Source organism: Nicotiana tabacum, chromosome 9 (genome assembly GCF_000715075.1).
Source record: "Nicotiana tabacum cultivar K326 chromosome 9, ASM71507v2, whole genome shotgun sequence".
Classification (NCBI taxonomy): domain Eukaryota; kingdom Viridiplantae; phylum Streptophyta; class Magnoliopsida; order Solanales; family Solanaceae; genus Nicotiana; species Nicotiana tabacum.
This window is the reverse complement of record NC_134088.1, coordinates 81,309,790-81,330,329: the sequence shown is the minus strand read 5'-3', so window position 1 is coordinate 81,330,329 and position 20,540 is coordinate 81,309,790. Positions and strand designations below refer to the sequence as shown.

At 37.7% G+C, this 20,540-nt stretch overlaps 1 protein-coding gene across 3 annotated transcripts in view; it reads right to left on the bottom strand.

The window, feature by feature from the left end:
- Positions 1–19,588, bottom strand: part of LOC107799330 (sodium/hydrogen exchanger 8-like) — a 39,717-nt gene extending 20,129 nt beyond the window's left edge. For 2 of the 3 annotated variants that reach the window (XR_012694939.1, XM_075221773.1), the window contains exons 1-10: positions 18,917–19,588; positions 18,247–18,297; positions 17,990–18,081; positions 15,279–15,356; positions 15,047–15,204; positions 14,761–14,862; positions 14,569–14,686; positions 8,819–8,871; positions 8,675–8,740; positions 8,166–8,210 (exon numbers count right to left, since the gene is read on the bottom strand). Coding sequence is in view for 2 of the 3 variants with exons in the window: in XM_075221773.1 (XP_075077874.1) it covers positions 8,166–8,210; positions 8,675–8,740; positions 8,819–8,871; positions 14,569–14,686; positions 14,761–14,862; positions 15,047–15,204; positions 15,279–15,356; positions 17,990–18,081; positions 18,247–18,297; positions 18,917–19,124 (971 nt within the window). In the remaining variant the exon portion in view is untranslated. The remainder of the gene's footprint in view (positions 1–8,165; positions 8,211–8,674; positions 8,741–8,818; positions 8,872–14,568; positions 14,687–14,760; positions 14,863–15,046; positions 15,205–15,278; positions 15,357–17,989; positions 18,082–18,246; positions 18,298–18,916) is intronic. The other variant, XM_075221774.1, reaches the window with a different exon arrangement.
- Positions 19,589–20,540: the final 952 nt, after the last annotated feature.

Here is a 20,540-nt window from a genome sequence, read left to right as displayed (position 1 = left end):
GCAGTTGATCTCTACTAGCATCACAAAACACTAATGTATCATCTGCATATTACAAATGTGTGATTTCCAGGTGATCTGATTCCCTAAAATTCACCCTGAAACCCCTGATCCTGTTGTTAGCTTTAGCAGTTCTAAACAAATTGTTTAAGCCTTCCATTGCAAGAATAAATAAGAAAGGTGAAATAGGGTCCTCCTGTCTCAATCCTCTTTGAGATTAGAAGAACCAAACAGGTGAACCATTAATCAAAATGGAGAATTTTACAATGCTAATGCAGAATTTGATCCAGCTGATCCACCTTTCAGCAAAGCCCATCTTTAATAAAATTCCCAGCAAAACTCCCAATTTAGATGATCATATGCCTTTTCTATGTCCAGCTTACACAAAATGCCAGGATTTTTGCTCTTCATTCTAGCATCTACACACTCATTAGCAATGAGAATAGCATCCATAATTTGCCTGCCTTTGATAAAAGCCATCTGCTGAGTGTCCACCAGTTTGCACATCACTTTTTTGAGTCTCTCTGCAAAATCTTTGAAATTATTTTATAGATACTACCTATCAGACTGATAGGTCTAAAGTTTTTCAATTCCTTGGCTCCCACTTTCTTAGGAATCAAAGCCACGAAGGTGGCATTGAAACTTTTTTCGAAAACTCCATTTTCTTGAAAATTCTGGACAGCAGCAACCACATCCGGACTAATCACTTCCCAGCATTGCATGTAGAAAGCCATAGTATAACCATCGGGGCCAGGAGCCTTGTCCCCTGCACATGCTTTAACACTCTCCTAGATTTCTTGTGGTTCAAAGGTGCTCAGTAACATCTGGTTATCCTCTAGACTAATGGTTGGGCATTCCCTTAGATCACATTGTGGTCTCCACTCCTCAGCCTCTGTGTATAAGTTTTGGTAAAAAGTGACTATCTCCTTCTTGATGTCTTCAAGATTCTCCACAGTTTCCCCATTAACTAGTAACTTATCAATGTTATTGTACCTTTGATGAGCATTAGCAGTTTCTATGGAAAAACTTAGTATTTCTATCTCCTCCTTTCAACCAAATAGCTCTGGACCTTTGCCTCCATGCTATCTCCTCCTTTCTAGCAGTTTCCTCAAACTCCAACAGTAGGGTAGCTTTTTTATGTATTTCTTCATCATTCAGGATCCTCAGCTCTTGAATCTCCTCAAGTTCAGCAAGTTGGCCAAGGATGTTCAATTTCTGCATATCCGAGCTACCTTGTATTGATTTACTCCACTCTTTGAGTTTCTCCTTCAAAGCTTTCAGTTTGAAAGCAAGAACATAATCAGGTCTACCAGCAGAAGAGAAAGAATCCCACCAGTTTTTAATTCTGTCCTTGAAGCCTTGAGTCAGCAGCCACCAATTCTCGAATTTGAAATAAGATTTCAATGGCTCCCAATTCCCACATTGTAGCATCAGAGGTGAGTGATCTGAAGTGACTCTGTGCATGATTGACTGCTTAATATTTCTAAAGCCTCCATCCCATTCTTCAGAAACCAAGAACCTATCCAACCTAGCAGCAATATTGTGATTAACCCCTTTCTTCCGAGTAAACTTCCCTCCTAGCAGTTGCAAGTCTACTAACCCCATATCCTCAATGAATTCTGTAAATTCAGTCATTGATCTGGTGAAACTATTACAATTCTTCTTCTCGGATGGAAACCTAACAGTGTTGAAGTACCCACACACTACCCAAGGCCCAGTGAATAAACCCCTAGCAGCACCTAACTCCCACCATACTTCTTCTCTTTAAACTGTGTCATTAGGAGCATATACACTAGATAAGTGCCAATCAAACTCTTGTGACTTGCCACTGAACTTACATGTGATGGAATACATACCCAAGCTACTAATCTCCCCTTCCCATACCCTACTGTCCCACATGATAAGGATACCCCCCTAGTTCCACTTGCTTCTAACTGAGCAAAATTCACCCACATGTATGCCCATAGTTCTCTAACTAATTCCTTGATTTTCCCTTCTATCTTGGTCTCTTGGAAGCAATAAACATCTGCCTTCCAACTATGAACCATATTTTTAATCGACTCCCTCTTTCTATATCTATTTAATCCCCTAACTTTTGATCATCATTTACTATCAATGGCAAGATATCCCCCCTGCTTCCAGTACCGTTGCTTTTGAACTTGCTCCCAATATCTAAGTTTCTCACTTCTTTGCTTTCTTTCTTTTTGGGGGTGACTGCCTCCATTGTCGTCATTGATAACTCTATTAAAGCTCGCTTCTTACCATCAATCTTTATAAATAACTGAAGTGCTTCTTTCTCACACCCTTGAAATTCCACCCCAAACTCTTTGCTCAATCTGATGATATTTTGATGCACCCAAATTGATGTATCAAAATCTGGATCCTTCTCTTCTTCATTGGCTAGTGAATTTAGAGGTAGAGCTTCTTCTATGGCCCAATCCCCAATTGTACTCCCCTCCCCAATCTGCATGTTGTTAATTTCCTGGTTCTATGTCGATGGGTGTTCCTTTTCTGTGACTATCACCATGGCCTTTTCTTTGTCAGCTTGGATCGGATGGTTCTCCTCGTCAGTTCCCTCAAGACGGCCGACCTTTGTTGCCAGCGTTAGTTCATTAACGTGATTTTCCATTGAAGAGTCCGCTACAATAGCCTGTATCTCAATTAGTAGAGGATCTTTTAAAAGAGGGTCCTCATATTGGGTTATTTGAGGTGGGCCTTTGCAACAAATATCAACTGAGGGATCTGGCAATTTCGGGCCCAAACTAATTAATTGTTTGTGGCCCAAAACTTCATTAAAAGAAACAGTGACGACCTCACGTGACTCTGGCACACGTGCCAATTTTTTAAACTTCTCCCCTTCTTTCGATGTACTCACGTGGCTAGAGGACTGATGCGCCGAATAAGTCCCATTTACCAGAAGATTTCCCCTATTAACCATCTGACCTTGCCTTCCTTCATCATCATCCTGCAAGACCGCCATCACCGTCGCCGGAACTTCGCACCAGATGGGAATTTTGTACATAAACCCATCGCTTTCCACCTGTATATCTCTTGGTACCTTGCTTCCATCTCCCTTCACTTTAATTCTTGCCCATCGTAGATGATTTTTGAGTGTTGTCTCCTCCTCCGTTTCGATCCATCCCCCACATTGGTCACCTATTGCTTTGAACACTTTCTCTGACCATAGATTAACAGGAAGTCACAAAAGCCTAATCCAAACCCAATCACGCTCCATCTCTTCTGACCAGCAGCCAGTAGTAGGTTTCCACCAATCAAGAATAACTTTGGACTTCTTCCAATGCCATTCTCCCATAAGAACTTGTTCTGCATCCTTCCTTGACGGAAGTTCAAACAAAAATTGAGAATCATTGATCTAATGCACGTTAACACTTGGATTTCCATGTGTTGCAAGCCCATCTCCTGATATCGTTCAGAGTTGGAGTCTCCTTCATAGAAGTCATAACTTTGCCTACTATGCACCTACGCAGCACATCTTTGTCCGATGATAATTCTGAGCCTCCAGGGATTATAACTTTGGACCTGTTGAATTTGATTGGGGAAGATTTCGTTCCTTCTGATGACCATCTGTTAGTTCTGACTGCTTCAGTATATGATGACTCCAGCTGGGGGTTTCTCACAATCTGAATATTCCTTTCTTTTTCTGGGACATTTATGAGCCTTTGTATTTTTTGAGCTATGTCTCCCCACCCTGCATTTTGTGAGATTTCCGGTGTAATTATGACAGACCTGTTCTCCCCTTGTACGGTAATGAAACTGATGTACCTACCATATTCATTGTATTTAAGATTGCAATAAAATTCTGCATAGTGGTCTTTCATATTCCATCTCCTTATTGCCTTGTTGTGTTCCTTTGACGCCACATTAAATACTTCTGTCACCCATTTCATAACTTTGAGACTAACAGTTGTTGTCCTCATCAGTTTCCTGCTACGTTCAACCCATTCGAACCATACTTCAGACCTAGAACATTTTTTTGTGATGTCAAAGGATTTAAAACCTGCATTATAATAAATCCTGTCGCTACCCATAATAACGGATGTGTTAAAGGAGATCACATAAGATGAAATAAAGGAAACAATCGCTGGCATCTGGTGTTTAATGGCCGGAAAAAGAAAAAGTCGTCGAATTTTGGTGAAACTGAAACGGGAAGGCTCGGAAAAGCCTCGAGAAGAGGCTGTCTAACGAAAAAAGTTAAAAAAGTCGCCGGAAAAAGCCACACGCGCCGGCGCGTGGCTGAGATCTCGCCGGAAAAGCACGCGAGTTGGCCGCGCGTGAGGGCTCGGTTGCCGGAGAATTTCACTGGGGTTTGGATGCGGGAAGCTTGGCTCTTGATGGGGGTGGTGTAGTCTTAGGAAGAAGAGAGAGAAGAGTCTCGGGGAGCGTGCCTGGGAGCATCACTTGGTCCTAAGAATTAATTCCCTTTACATTGACATTTTTTATTATTTGTACATATGACATTCAGTATGTAATAGCAACATTATTTATGGTTTATATTATATGCGCATGTGTTCTTATTTCTAGGGTTATTTATTAGTTTAATACTATAACACAAAAACAAACATAGCAACTTAACATAATTTAAATTCGGTACAACTAATGAAAATACATGAATGTTTAGTCAACACATCCATGTGTTTGTTTAGTCACTATCGCCCATTATTCTCTGTTTCAACCACTTAAATTTCTCTTCCAACCTATTGTTTTCTTCTTCCGCCTCTTTTAGTTTCTCCTGCACTGCCGTAAGTTGTCGTTGTAGTTTAAAGATCTGGAGTTCGTATTCACCGGTCATATTCCAAACATACTGCAAACACGATTTGTAGTATTCTTGGTTAATGGGTTCATCATACCATTTTTCAAATCTACATTGATTTCCGTCCTACCAATGGCTATTATAACACAACACTATTAGTCAACATTTTATATAAAAAATATTAACAAACATTTTTTCCAAAACAATAACTTACAAGTTGTTGACATATCCAGCGTCTGCACCCCACATTACTATTTGACCAACATGACTTCATAATCGCACGTTTGCCACAATAACACCTTGGTACGTCATTGCATCCAGACATTTCTTAATGCAAGATAACTTAACGAAGAAATATTTCAGAAGACTTGAAAATACTTATGAATGGATTTTTACAAAATCCTTAACCTCTTTAAATAAGGCAAAAACCAGTCTGGGGGTACAATTATTTCAGGTATAGCGCCTTAAATATGGGCGCTATACCCAGTTGAATTATTGTTATATTCCCAGAAGAATTATTGATGGGCCCACATAATATATATAGCGCGGTATGTTAGGGCTTTATATATATAGCGCTTTTTAAAAGGGTGCTATACTTAACTAGGCAAACGGCCGTTAAAATATAGCGCCTTTTAAAAGGGCGTTATATATATTATGGTCACCAGTTTTTTTTTTCACACATTTTGGTTCTTTGAGTCTAAAAGAACCACATTTTAGTTCCGGACTCTAAATAATATAGCCAACTGCATTGTTGATGTACACAAGCACCTAAAGAAACCATCAAAATAACTTCCACCAAAAACATAATTCTCAACAGTACTTTTAATTTGCTGATGGTTAAGGATGGAAAATCCCCAAACAATGGCACCAAAGGAGCGCCTCCCCATGCACTAGCAAAAAGAGTGCCACCACAAACTGACTAACAAAAAGAATAGCCATAAACCTAGAAACCACTCATCTGACAAGCTCAGCTCAGCTCATCCATGGTCACATAGTGTTCCCTATCCTAAGGCATATTAATAGTCTGTTTGGCCAAGCTTCTCCAATCCGAGAAGCACTTTTTTCTCAAAAAATGTGCTTTTTTTTCAAAGTTGAAGTGTTTGGCCAAACTTTTGGAAGAAAAAAAAGTGTTTTTGAAGAGAAGCAGAACCAGTTTTGAAGAAGCAGAAAAAAGTAGCTTCTCTCCAAAAGACCTTATTTGAAAAACACTTTTGAGAAAAATACACTTAAAAGCAGTTTTTAAAAGCTTGGCCAAATATTAATTGTTGCTCAGAAGTGCTTTTAAAATTAATTAGCCATACACAAACTGCTTCTCACCAAAAGTACTTTTGAGAAAAGCACTTTTGAAAAAACACTTCTCAAAATAAGCTGATTTTTGCAGCTTGGCCAAACAGGCTATAAGTGTACAAAAGAAAGGACTTAAGCACTGACACCTGCTCATACTGAAAGGCCATTCTATTTCTTTCTATCAAATTGCAGCGAAAAGATATTTAAGGATGATATCCGTAGCTTATTGGCTCATCCAACATATAAAGAGATTAGTGCAACGATGATTTTGATTTCCAGTTCTTCAGATTTTGGTTTCTGTTATAAAGTGAAAATTAACCGAAGTTTTCTAAAATGGGTCCTAGCCTAAGTTGCTCTGACACGGCAGTTTAGGTGTCGTACCCGTGTCGACACGACACTAGTATGGGTGTGGGTATGGAATCTGTACCGGATTTGGTCAAACAATTTTGGGTACTTTGACTGCGACGGAAGGAAAAATTCGAGACGGGATACAATTTGATTCCCGAGATCAGAACCAAAACTAGGGCGAATTTGAAGAAAATAGCATACTTTATCCAGGAAATCAATTCTTTACTTATCTACAACTTGAGAATAAAAAAGAAATCCACACTTTATAAGCTATACATAAGTATTCCACCAAATTCCTCATAATTTCGATATATTTTTATTTTTTTTGAATTATTTTTAGCCGGATCCTTACACCGGTATCCGTACTAGGATCCGTATCCCCGAATCTTAGAATTTACATCTCGAAGGATCCGACCTCTAGATCCGCACCCGTGTCCGAGGAACTTAGATTGAGGCCCTCCTTACACTCATCATATCCAAAACCTGCATCACCAGTTCCCCACTTTAGAGGAAATAAATATGGCGAAAGCATCACACATCCCATTTGGACTCCATTCTTCATTTGTCTTGCTAACTTGTTTAGAACTCCAGCTACCCTCATCCACTCTGTAATTCCATGCAATCAACCCATCGCTGAGTTTTATCCTCTGCTTAATCTCCACATCTTTTTTCCTAATAAGGCTTGATGAGGTATCTGCAGTTCCCTTATGCGCAGACCACTATTTCTTATCAGGGAAAACACAATCTACCGCATCGTCAAGTGGTCCTTACGAACTTTGCTGCAACCTTCCCAAAAGAAAATGTGTTGAAGGGGCACTAAAACATGTATCAGAAAAGAATGACATTAAGTAAGTTATGTGAGTTCCTAATAAGGACTTAGAAAGAGTTAACATGCAGGCTTTAGGGAAGTATTGTTTCTTCAAAATAGGCAACTTGCACTCAAAGCCACCGCATGAATCCCACTTCCCACACTCTTGAAGGCAGTCTGAAAGGGAGCCTTATAAACACTCATAAATCATATTTGTTTGGTTGCTAAAAAATGTTGTATCTGATTCTATTGTCAACAAATTTTTCCAACTACTTAAACTTGCTTGTTCCCCAATCTATTTCCAGTAGGAGGGTATTATTGAGAGGCTACTTTGTTGTTGGGCTTGTAATGAATTATCAAAGTACAACCAACACTCCAGCCATGCACATCTGAATAGATGATTAACATATCAACCTTTCCTCCAAAAATAATCATTCTAAAAGTATTATTAAGTAACTCTGAAGTAGGTAAGGCTCTTGGAAAAACAGAATTGTCCACTTCAGAATTGAGCATGGTAGACAAAGAAGCCCACCTCCATGCCTTTCAAGTTCTCTTTAGCCCGTGTTACAGGTTCCTATCCAAAGTTAGCAGCAGCAAGTCCATTTCTGCCGCTTTGGTTTCAATGACCCAAAAAATACAAAAATCCCTTATAACCAGTTTGTCAGGGACTTGCCTGTTGGTGCACATTGATGCTAGATAAGAATTAATAATGCTAAAGTTTCTCATTATCTCAAATAAGGGGTTTTCTTAATATTACTCTTTCAACAAGTTTACTAGATTAGCTAATAGTAAATTGACCTACTGCTTTTATAAGATTTAGAATCAAGAAGCATTTAAGGCTGGCAATCTAAATTCTTTTTAAGCAACATAGCCGTCTAAAGACCTCTTCAAACTAATACTGTTAAAAATTACTAAAGCAACAGAGTTGATAAGAAAGCTGAAATACATACTTACCTTAAGATAAAAATTAATGTATTTGCAATATAGGCAACCATTTCCCTGAAACAAAGGTAAGATTTATATTAAAAAACAAAATCTAAAGTTGTTCTAAGCAGCATATTATACACTTGAGACCTGTTGCATACACATATAAATGAAAAACATGACATGCTATCATCTTACAGATGTTCAATCGTGTGGGTAGTGATATCAGAAGGTAAGACATAAATCTTATACTCAAATATATAATGCAACGCTTGTAGATGATGTTACCCGATTTCAAATTAGATATTAGTAGATTTTGCACAAATTTTTCTGGAGCAGTAAACTGTGCAACTCAAAACAAGATGACAAGAAATAGAATTAGTAGATACTACAGTTGTTATATCAGTGTCTCTAGGTTTTTATAAAATTATTGCTTTTTGTCTTTGGAAGGGAAGTAGTATACAAGGTCTAGTGGCAGAAGCAAGTCTTCTTGTCAGTTGTTCAATTTCAATGTCTGTAAGAGGGTCAGTAAAATTTACCAAAAGTGATGCAAACTTTGTTGACTCTCACCCTTGAAAGCAGTTTTAGCTACAGCTGAGTAGAACCTGTCAATGCATGTCATATCAAAATAAGGTGTTTTCCAGCCGTAGAAAGAATATCTAAAGCTCAATTTTAACACTTACATCCCCAGAGTCATCACAGTCAATACACCAGAGATATCAGCCCCTTGTTGTGCCTGTTTCATGGAAGCTGTGATTGGCCTTTGTCACATGGAAAAATATGTGAACTTGATGTAGCCACATATGGGCTAAGGGAAAAGGAAAAGAGTGACAGCAGACTTGTAAATCCACATGAAGGACAAAGTCAACAACAAATGCATAGGTAGGGGTAATAGAGATGATTATAAAAATGGCATGGATTAAAAGATCAAAAATCACAATTATTAATTCACATCAAAGAGATTCAGGCTATGAAGTACTCTATCCCTTCCAACTTAAGTGACACGCTTTCCATTTTGAAATATCCTAAAAATGTTTAGCACCATTCTAATTATAATAGTACTATTTTATGCAACTTGCACAAGTTTCAAACTCAAATTTGTTTGACCTTTCATTTTTAAATTTCAATATGAAATCTCTGTAAACTAAATGTGCAACCGCTATTTTAATACTCTGCTATTAATATAATATAGGCATTTTAAATTGCATGTTCAGTTAAACTATGCTACATAAATTGCAATGACAATATTTATCCTTCAATGCCAAGTTAGTTGGTACCTGCTATATGAATCATCACTATGCATTTCGCTCCATTTGGACCCATATTCTTCTAATATTCAATAACTTCAGAAAAAGGATAGAATAATTTCCTTGTGCCAAGAATTATCACGCTGGAAACATTTTCAGGTTACACCATTGCTTGGAAAATAACTTCGGTTATTTTTTTAAAAAAATTTCCCAATACTTTTGATTTATATATTTTTTCTTCTCTATTTCCTTCAGAATTCTGAACTTCACAAATCTGGCGGCAGATGCTACGAAGTTAATAGACATTTCTAGGATATTGTTTCCAAGATATATCTCATGTTTCTAACTTCTCTTCCCTAGAACATAAGAGAATATATCAAGAAATATTAGCCAATAGCCATGCACCTAAGAGACCTTGTCTAATTTATATAGCTATACTTAGGACTATAGGATATTAAAGGGTTAGTGTGAGAATATTAGAATTAGAGTGTTGAAGAGTTAAGTCCAAAGTTGGATATTTTCCAAAATTGGACAATCACTAAATGTGTATTATGTCTAACACTATTAACAAGGTGTGCCTTGTAAGCAAGTTCTATTCAAGTAATCAATTTCTCTTTTCTCTCTTTTATTTTCTTTAAATTGTATCCATATCTTTATGATTTTGGTAGAGACTCAAATAGCTTCCTATATCGATGGGAGGATTTACCCTGACTGCCCGATCAATGTTCCTTTGCTTTCTCTCTTTTTGAGCGACCAATGTCACTCTTCTCCAGTGACTAGTGAACCTCCTCTTTTCTAGCAATCAAAGCCACTCTCTTTTTCCAGCGATCAATGCCACTCCGCTTTTTTGGTGACTAGGAACGCTCCTTTCTCCTCTGATCAGCGCCCTTCCTCTCTCTAGAGACCAAGGCCCTTCTCTCTCTGGCAACCTGCATCCTACTCTCTTCGACAACCGGCACAACTTCTTTCTCCAACTACCAGCAGGCAACACAGCTTTTCTTGCAGCACCCCTTCTCTTTCAAGTAGCTGTTCATATGGCACTTCTCCTCTGTCGGTAATTGTTTTGGCAACATTATTATCTCTGGACATTGCTCTAGAATCTACTCTCCAGCAAGATCCAACTCAAAACTTTCCCAACAAGATTCTAGTGATCAAAGTTGTTGCGATAACTTTTGGAGGAACAATTTATTTTTTGTTGCTTTCAATGTTTTCAAAATAAAAGAAACTCAAGTTGGTTTCACCAGGTATTGAGAGGGCGCTTTAGAATATTAAACGGTTAGTTTTAAAATATCAGAGCAGATTACTGGAAGAGTTAAGTCATACATGTGGGTATTATCCTACACGGGACAACTACTTAGTGTTTGTCATGTTTTACTACCTATAATTTGTTGTAATCAAGTTATTTTGAAGTATTCGCGTTCTCTTCTCTTTTATTTCTTTACAAATACACAGTTAATTTTGTTAGTCGTATTATTTACAATAGTGGACCCAAACAGAGCACTTTTTATATTGAAGAATTCATACAACCTAGCCCAACTAGCTTGGGATTGAGGCGTAGTTGTTGTATTGCTTCTACTAGTGTGCCTTATAAGTTAAGACTTGGATTATAAAACAAATATATATGAATGTGTTCTGTACTTTATTATCATCAAGTCACCGATATATCTTCCTTATTATATCCTCACATGGTATCAGAACCTCTAAGAACTTCATTAACTATTGTTCTAACGGCACCATACTAATTTCAGGTGACCTTATAGACGGTATAGCGTCTACTTTGAGTGAACATTTTGGTGGCACCATGCCTATTTCAGAAGACAGTTTTAGCAGCGTCCCACAGCTTTTCAATGACCTTTCCTGGAAACACGGCATCCCTTTTTGCTGACCTTTCCTGCAAGACGTCTCTTTGTGGCGATCGTTGCCACAGCATACCTCTTTCCTAGCTAGTATTCAGGCAATTCATCCAGTAAATTCTCTAGAGATCATTTTCTAGTAGCTGGAAATCTATTTATTTCAGAAATGATTCCCAACAGCTATTTTTCAAGTGCAAATCTTTTGGCAACTTTCGCAACACCCTTTTTAGGGTAAGTTCCCAACAAGTTTGATTCAGTTTCTTGTTTTATTTTCATCAATTTTGGCCTTTTATCTAAGATCCGGTGCTAAAATAATAGGAGCTGGTGATTTGAATGGTCAGATGGTTTCTTCTTTGTGTAATTTCCCAGTAAGTTCGATCCGCTCTGACGCACCCTTTGAGGCCTCACGGTTTTTTGTCCCCTTAGGCTTTAATCCAAAAAGCGCCTCGACAATTAAATCCTAAACTCGTCATTTTATGGCCCCTAACTTTTCCCTCCCATTCCAACGTGGGATTTCCCTAAGGCAAGCTTAACAACAAACCCCATTCGAGTTCAATTGTCAGAGATCCACGGGTTGTTACACTCCACCCCCCCCCCACAACCCCCCAAGGAACTCAGCATCCTCGTTGAGGTTTGCCCATAATTGTACTACGTGCGGTACTGCTTCTGATACCACTTGTAATGCCTCAAGCCCAACTACCAAGGTACTGTCCACTATGGCCCAACCATTGGGGCCTCTCTTGGGCTTTAACCCAAAAGGAACCTCATGTTGCATAAGGCAAGCTTCGCAGTGAACCCCTTTCTAGTTCAACGCTAGCAGTAAGTAGGTTGTTACAATCACTAAGTTTGTAAGGTCAAATGATCAGTTTGCAAGACATTCACCAAGTCTCTTGTTGGTCCACGAACTAGTTACCTATGTAAGGAAAACTAGGTATATATGGCATGTATGTAACACCTTGAGAGGACCTTTTGGTAGCACTCCACCTTATTGCTAGATTCAATGCAGAAGCCAAATATCCAAGCATAATATGAAACCTTATTGCTAGATTCAATGCAGAAGCCAAATATCCAAGCATAATGGTGGCAACCTCCAACTTATATTGCTCTAACTAGAACTTCAAGAACTGAAATTACTGGACATTTGATTGAAGGAGTTAGAGTGTAGTTGCACCACATATTGAATTAAATTTAGTGTTTCACGAGAGGACCAAACTCTTGAAAGATACTTTCAAGTTTGTAAAGTCAAATGATCAGCATGCAAGACATATTCATCAAATCCCTCCCTGGTCTGCGAACTAGTTATATACAACAACAACAACAACCCAGTATAATCCCACTTGTGGGGTCTGGGGAGGGTAGTGTATACGCAGACCTTACCCCTACCATGGGGTAGAGAGGCTGTTTCCGATAGACCCTCCGCTCCCTCCCTCCAAGAACTCCCCACCTTGCTCTTGGGGTGACTCGAACTCACAAACTCTTGGTTGGAAGTGGGGGGTGCTCACCACTAGAGCAACCCACTCTGCGAACTAGTTATATATGTAAACAAAAGCTAGGTATATACGACATCTATGCACTACCTTAAGGGGTAAGCTTAGATACTTAGTAAAAAATTTAGTGTATCTTAGTATAAGTTAAGAGTCCATCGCGGGTTAAATATAAAAATAGAATGTATCTTACACCTATTGTATTAAATTATCGTTAAACCAGTGAGATATCTCCTATCTTCTCTTATTTTCTCACAATTTGGAACTTGAAAGCTAATGATAAAAGAATCTAGACAAGTTGACAAACTTTACAGGCCAAGGTAGTAGATAAGAGATAAGGTTTCCCATCCTAATACAAATAAATGACGGAAAGATGTGAGAAAAAGCTAGCTAGATGGAAACCATAGTACATTTCTCTGGGAGGTAGACTAGTTCATATCAACTCTGTGCTGGATGCTCTCCCTACCTACATGATGTCCTTATTCCCTTTACCTGCAAGTGTAGTATAGAGGCTGGAAACCTTGAGAAGGAATTTTCTATGGCATGGAAACAAAGAGAGAAAAGGATTGCACTTAGTTAAATGGAAAAAGCTAACTATTAGTAAACAAGAAGAGGGACTGGGAATCAGAAATCTGGAAAGGAAGAACAAATGTCTATTGATGAAGTGGTTGTGGAGGTTTACAAGGGAAGAACAAACACTACGGGGCAGGGTGATAAAGGCCAAGTATGGAAAAGAAGGCTTCTGGATGACTAGCAAGGTGAAGAATACTTATGGAACCAGTCTGTGGAGACTGGAGATCAATCAGGAACCTGCAGCCAAGTCTTTCGTTCAAACTGAATTTCAATGTGAGGGATGGAAGGAAAATATTATACTGGGAGGACAACTGGCTGGGAATAGGATGTCTGAAGAGTTTATTCCCTGATATTATTGCTCTGAATAAGCAACAGGGGGCTACAGAGAAAGGAATTATGGGGAATTCAGGGATGGAACTTAACCATCAAAAGACTACTTTAGGATAGGGATTTGCCTAAAATAACAGAATTTTATAACACCTTGGAACAATGCAGAGGACTACAAGAGCAGGAAGACACTCTTTCATGGCAGAAGCACAGAAGTGGAAGTTATACAGTAAGTTCAGCTTACAGAGATTTGAATCAGGTGTCTCAAATCAGCTTATGGCCTTGTGAAACACATTTCCAAAGTTAAAAATCATATAAAGAGGCATCATTTACTTGGTTGGTAGCTAAAGAAGCAGTACTTACTCATGAAAATCTTAGGAAAAGAAGATTACCAATTGATTGTAGATGCTATTTATGTGGACAAGAGAGACAATTAGCCATCTGTTTCTACACTGTAGAATGACCAGACAGTTGTGGGAATTGTTCATCAACCTCAGGGGTATTAGGTGGACAATGCCAGGAAGAACCTCTGAATTTTTCTAGGTAGAATACAGGGAGGAACTCTACCTGTAACAAAGACATGGAAAATTTTCGCAGCTGCTATTTGTTGGACAGTATAAAAGGAGAGGAATGCTAGGTGCTTTGAAGATACAAGTAGCCCTACACAGAAGATCAAAATGAATTGTATTCTCCTTTTTAGCTTTTAGTGTAAATTAGAATTTTTTTTTTTGAGATTGATGACCAGGATTCAATCATAGAAGTCTTAGACTCCTTGTAAGAAGAACAAGGATTGTTTAGCTTTAGGTTTTTGTCTTCACCCTTCATGATGTACATTCTGACTCCCAGCACAAACTTTGTGCCGATATATTAACTAATATATTGGAATTGTTACCTTTTCAAAACAAAAAAAGAAAGCGTTTCAAGTATGCAAGATCGGAAGGGTACATACTGTGAAGTAAGCAACATAGCTCACGGTAAGAGTCAGGGTGATCTCAATCACCGTGTCATTGAAAATGAAACCCAGCCATAAAACAGAAGCTATTCCAAAAGCAAGACCAACGCCTACTCTGGACCACAAAAACAAAACTTATCAGACGACTTCCACTAGCAGATAACCAATATTAAATGCAAATATACATACGCCCCAAGGGAAACTTGTACTAAAAATTTGATGACGGCTCCCCAGTTAAATGCCCAACCAGTTACCATCCTTAAAAGTAGCTGATACACAACAATTGCCGTCCTGAAGGAAAAGGAGGAGTTACCACAATGAAGAATAAGCAAAATATTATTGGAAAAACTCTCCAAGGAAAGGGGAAGGAAAGAGGATACAATTATCATGAAATTCCACTTATCCCCTCTAATATGGATGAAGCAAATTTACATCTCTTAACATAAGCAACATACAACATATTTCTATAAATTACCCATCATTCATCAAGGACTCTCCTTCAATTATGGTACCCAATTTCTTGCTGGCACCGAGCTCCTTGAGAAGGGCTACAACAGCCACAGGATCAGTAGCACTTAGAAGTCCACCAAGCAACAACGATGTTTGCCAGCTCCAGTTATAAGGAAAAGCAAGCTACATTTGTCACTAATTTCAGATGCTTCTGCCGAAAAAACTATTAAACTCTGGAAAATCAGAATTCAGCTGACCTTGAGGGCAGATCCAAGACAAAAGGTGGAAATAAGCACGCCAGGCCCAGCAAGTAGAATCATCTGTACTGCACACCTCTGCATTTGGAGAAATGACTGGTTTAGTTCACTAATACAGGTTAAAGCCAAATTGACAAATTCAATGATCAGAGGTGGAAACCAGAAAAATAATGTTACAGAAGGCAAATAGTGTTAAGCCAAATGCCATAATATGATTAGTGATAGAGGGAAAAAAGGGATCATTTCTGAGTGGGAAACATACTAGAACAAAGAGATTAACATGGAAGTGTACCGAGAAAAGCTTCTCCAATTACAGTAAAAATTTGAGGAATTAAGGTCATTATGCACTGCAATATGTTTGAGATATCTAAGGAAAGCGAAAAGATTTTAAGCTAATTTGTCAGTTAGAGTTATTCAGATTATCTTTTCAGATGGCACCAAGTAGATGCAAAGACTACAAGAGTGCAACATTGAGATTTAGCTCCAGTATAAGTGATTAAGCTAATCTAGGGAGCTAAGAAAATCAAAAATTTAGTCTAAGTTATTTACAGGGGTAGTTAGACCAACTAAATAGGTTTACAAGACATTTAACCTTCAAGGAGTGATTTGGAGTTGAGATGCCATCAAAACATCTCTTGTTCCTCTCTGTCCATAAACACCAAAAGATATATGCTGGGATCATGTTATTTAAATTATTAAATCCTTTTGCAATGATCATATTTTGATGGGAGAGTTAACATAGGCTGTTTGTGCTAAGTTTCTGGTTTCTGGGCTCTCGAGGTTTTCATTTATTTCCACTATAGAATATCTTTGATCCTCTCCACACGGCCAATCACCTAACTTCTTTCATCAACTTCCTTCATCTGAAACCCTCCAACCCCTCATTTTCCTTTTGCGGCGTCTTCAGACACCTCAAAGCCTCACAGCCTCGCATCGGAGTCCCAAATCTCTACAGTTTCTTTTATACACAAACTTCACAGACACAAACTATTATCTTTCAGCTCCCAGCAATACTCCTTTCCTCAGGATTAATAGATTAAGCATAAGTTTTGCATTAGTCACATGGTAACTTAACCCAAGTAGACAGCAAGATGAAACATGATCGATTTAAAACTAGTGGTGAACTCTCAGAAGCTGAAAAAGCCTAAAGGGGACTTTATATGGGATGGTAATGCAGAAGGCAAAGTATTCCACATGGTTAACTGAGCAAGAGTGCAAACCTAAGATGGTCATTTAGTTACAAGGGTTAAATCTACACAACAGAAGTCTTCTGTACAAATGGAATTGGGAATTAACTCTGAACAGAATGCCATGGGTAAGTCAGTAGTCACAGTAAAGTTTGAGCTCCTCCCCAGGTGGTCTAACTCAGTCACCTCTTCATATGGAATTTTCTTAGGGAAGTACATTAGGGAGCTTTTGGAAGAACTCTTTTCTGGTTACAGCATCCAACTTAGGCTACGGAAGGAAAATAAAGTTTTGGCAGGATGCATGGTTAGGCACATCCTCCTACAAGATGAATTTCAAGATTTGTTCCATATGATGCAGAATACTGTGAGACATGGAAGCCCAATGCACGACGGAAAAGTGATGGGAAGAAAAGCTTAGAAGAATTCTAAAAGATTGACAGACAGGCAGCATCACAGGATTAATAGAGAAGCTGGACAAGTACGGCTATTTATCTGATAAACCAGATTGTTTGTGCTGGAAACCATACCAAAAAGTGGCTCTCACAATCAAATCTTGTTATCCATCCTTAGTTTCATCAGGGAGAGCCAGAATGGTTTCTCATGGAAGCACCTGTGTAAGATCAACACCCCATTAGAAGCATCCTTCATGTGGGCAGCTTTACACAGTGGGTGGCTTACACAAGCAAACCTCCAGAAAGGAGAAATTGTCCTATGCAATAGATGATACACCTGTGAGCAGTGAATCTGAAGACATAGACCATCTCTTCCTACATTGGCACCTAGTACTCCAACTACCGTACATGTTCCTCGCCGTTAGGTGATATTGGTGTTGCCTAGGTGCTTAAAGAATTACTGGCCTATTGGTTTGGAAAGAGAGTGAAAACGCTACACAAGGACATTTGAAATCACCACCCCAGCATGTATGTTATGGGTATTAGGAGAGAAAGAAACTGCAGATGTTCTGAAAGCAAGGAGGATGCATTTCATATACTTAAAATTAGGTGTTTGTATCTACTAGCATTTTGGACCAAATTGAAAGATTATACAATCTATATACTTTTTTGAGTTCCTGTCTTCTTTCCAGGAACATAGGGGAAAATACAAACCATTTTTGTAAATTGCAGCCTGTGCATGACAGCATTCCCTCAATGCTACATTTTATTCAATAAAATTATTAATCATCAGAAAATATATTGCCTCTGTAGTCTTTACAATAAGTTCAATGCCAGCAGATCAATACTGGGTCAGCATTTAAAGATAAAAGCAGCAAGATATAAGGTTGTAAAACATGAAGAAGACATAATGCATGACATTTTATTTTATAGCTGAAGAATAGCATAAATTATGCCATAAACAATCATATGAACAAAACAATAATGCAAGCAAGGAGGTAGAAGTCAAAAGAATGCACAAGCATAATAACATACAGATGTACATACATACAGGAGAAAAATCATCACTGGAGCACCCATAGTTTCCACATTCTACGAGCAGTAGAAGAAAGGAATGCTAGTGTTAATGTACCTTTATCTGGTGAACTTCCATTGAGAAAGCACTCTCAAAAAGAAGAGCAGGAAGGAAAATCGCCAACAGAAGATCAGGATCAATGTTTGCCCCTGTGCAGATGCCAAAAGGTTCATGGTTTACCAGGAACAGACATTTGAGAGCAGAATAATTAACCAATGGTATACTGGGGAATGGGGGGTTCTAGTTGCTATTGGACAGAGAGAAATTTGAACTTAATGGATACTTGTGCGAAGAATATAAAGAATTGAACTTACAGATACGAATACCATCTCCAATCCTTCCCAACCCATGATGTGTTCCATATTCTGCAGGGTAACTTGTTATGCATATATCAGCACTCAAAATATAAAGATTGTTTACTTCAAAATTTTGTTGGCACCTGAAGCAGAGGTGCATAATATTATATTATCAATAACATCAGTGTCATTTACATCTCGAGCTGGCAGCAGATGCTCCAAAACATGTCCAAAAAACAAATTCCAAAACATGTCTTGAATTTGGTCTCACTACCACCATCAACATAAATGTTTTCACTTGCTTGGCCCAAGAAGAAAAATCAAGTCGGTATGTTACTGAATTAAAAATGAATAAGTCGCCTCTTTAACAATTTAAGTTTTTAGATGAGGCTGCTAGTTCATTTATATTTAAAAGAAGGCAATTACAATAAAGCCCCATTATGATATACTAGTCTGGACCAGCTGAAGCTAATTAGGTGGGTGCAGCTTAGAAGACACAGATACAAGCAAATCAGAGATACAAAGGTGTCTTGAGATTTGTACAGACATCCAAAATGAATGTCAAATGCGGGAAATTCTGCAATTTAGCTCAAATTCGATCACATGGTGATCATTCAGGTACTGATGATCATTCAGGAAGTGAAAAATATAAAATAAATAAATAGATAAATAAACAGGAAAAACGAACCTAAAGAGCCAACGCCAATGCCAAGAACAAGCAAAGCGACAGAGTAAGGAACTCTGGTACCCCGCAACACGTGTCTGCAAGCGATTCCCAATAGCAAACTGATCCCTACAAATATCACTGCATTTGTAGGATCCGAACCTGAACTTTCTGAACTACTTGTTGACTCCTCCAGCCCTCTAAACGGCGTCGTTAATACTATCGACTCCATTGCAAATTCTTTAACAATAGCAGTTCATATAATCGAATATCAAATATCAATAGCAATTGACGGAAAATTACAAAGGTTTAACTTCAAATGAGCTCAACTTCAGTTTTAGGTTTCTATCTAATAGTGGTGATGATGATAAATTGGAGTATTAAACTATACTATGTTGTGACACAAGAGAAGATTTAAGACGCAATCGTCCAAGTTGATTTCTGTTGTCGTGTACGATGATTCGATTCTTTTTATTTTAGTAGTAGTAATTTTTAATAGAATAATCACTGCTGTCTTGGATTATCAACTGCCTGTTGTTGAATTATTCTGCCTAATTTAAAAGAATCTAAAAAAGAATAACATGTTCGGCGCAAGAGACTCGAATCTCTGTAGCTTATTATACCCTGTGGCTTTTTTGGTTTTTAAAGTAGAATTTAGCTATGTTTGGGATTCCAAAGTCCAAACTAGACTAGAATAGAAGAACTATGTGGTTTTCTTCTTAAATCTTTTGTTAAGGAATAGGTGTCGTTTTAATTATGCCTTTGTGATCATTTATAACATTACTTTACTATAATGGTCAAATATTTTTAGAATTAATTTTTTATGTTATATTATAATACATATTCTCTATAGTATTACTTCATTATAGCAATTAAAAAAAATCGAAACAAACGTTGTTGTTATAGAGAAATTTAACTGTAATTTTGCCAATAATAGTTTTGTTACAATTTTATCAAGGATAACTGTTGAAGACTTAAATAAATTAAAATCTCCTCTTTAATAACTTAAGTTTTTGGATTAAATAGTTCCGCGTAGTTCATTTGTAAGAAATATTTTGTATTGACTGACTTAATGAACGTAGAAATTTTAATGTAGCTTTGTAACTGTTAAAATTTTATTTCAGCGTTGGAATTAACCGATAATATTTTAAGTTAAGAAATAGATAAATTTCACTTCCACTAGTGCAACTATATCAAATAAAGTTGAAAGGAAATGTAACAATATATTATTTTTATTTTTTAATCAAACAGAACTTGACTTAAAAACTTTAATATAATGTAAAACTTGGAGTTTTTTTAGCACCTTGTCGTTTCTTTCTCCTGTTGGTCGCTTTTTGAAAATTCTGTACTGAAAAAATTCTTAATAAAATGTAAAACTTGAAGTTCTTTGAAAATTGATGTCTGAAAAACCCAGGCATTCTTATTTTACTGAAACATTGCATTAAAGTGATTATTTTCTTTTGTTTATATTATCGTCTATCGTTTTCACTGTTAAGGCTTAAGGTTATATATTGAAATTTATTTCCTTATATAGCAAATTAACGATTAAATGAAGTCAAATTACCTTAAATGACCAATCTCTATTCCCATTCCCGAAATATGGATAGCTTTTGTATTTGTCACTTAGACAATTGCTTTTTACAATTTC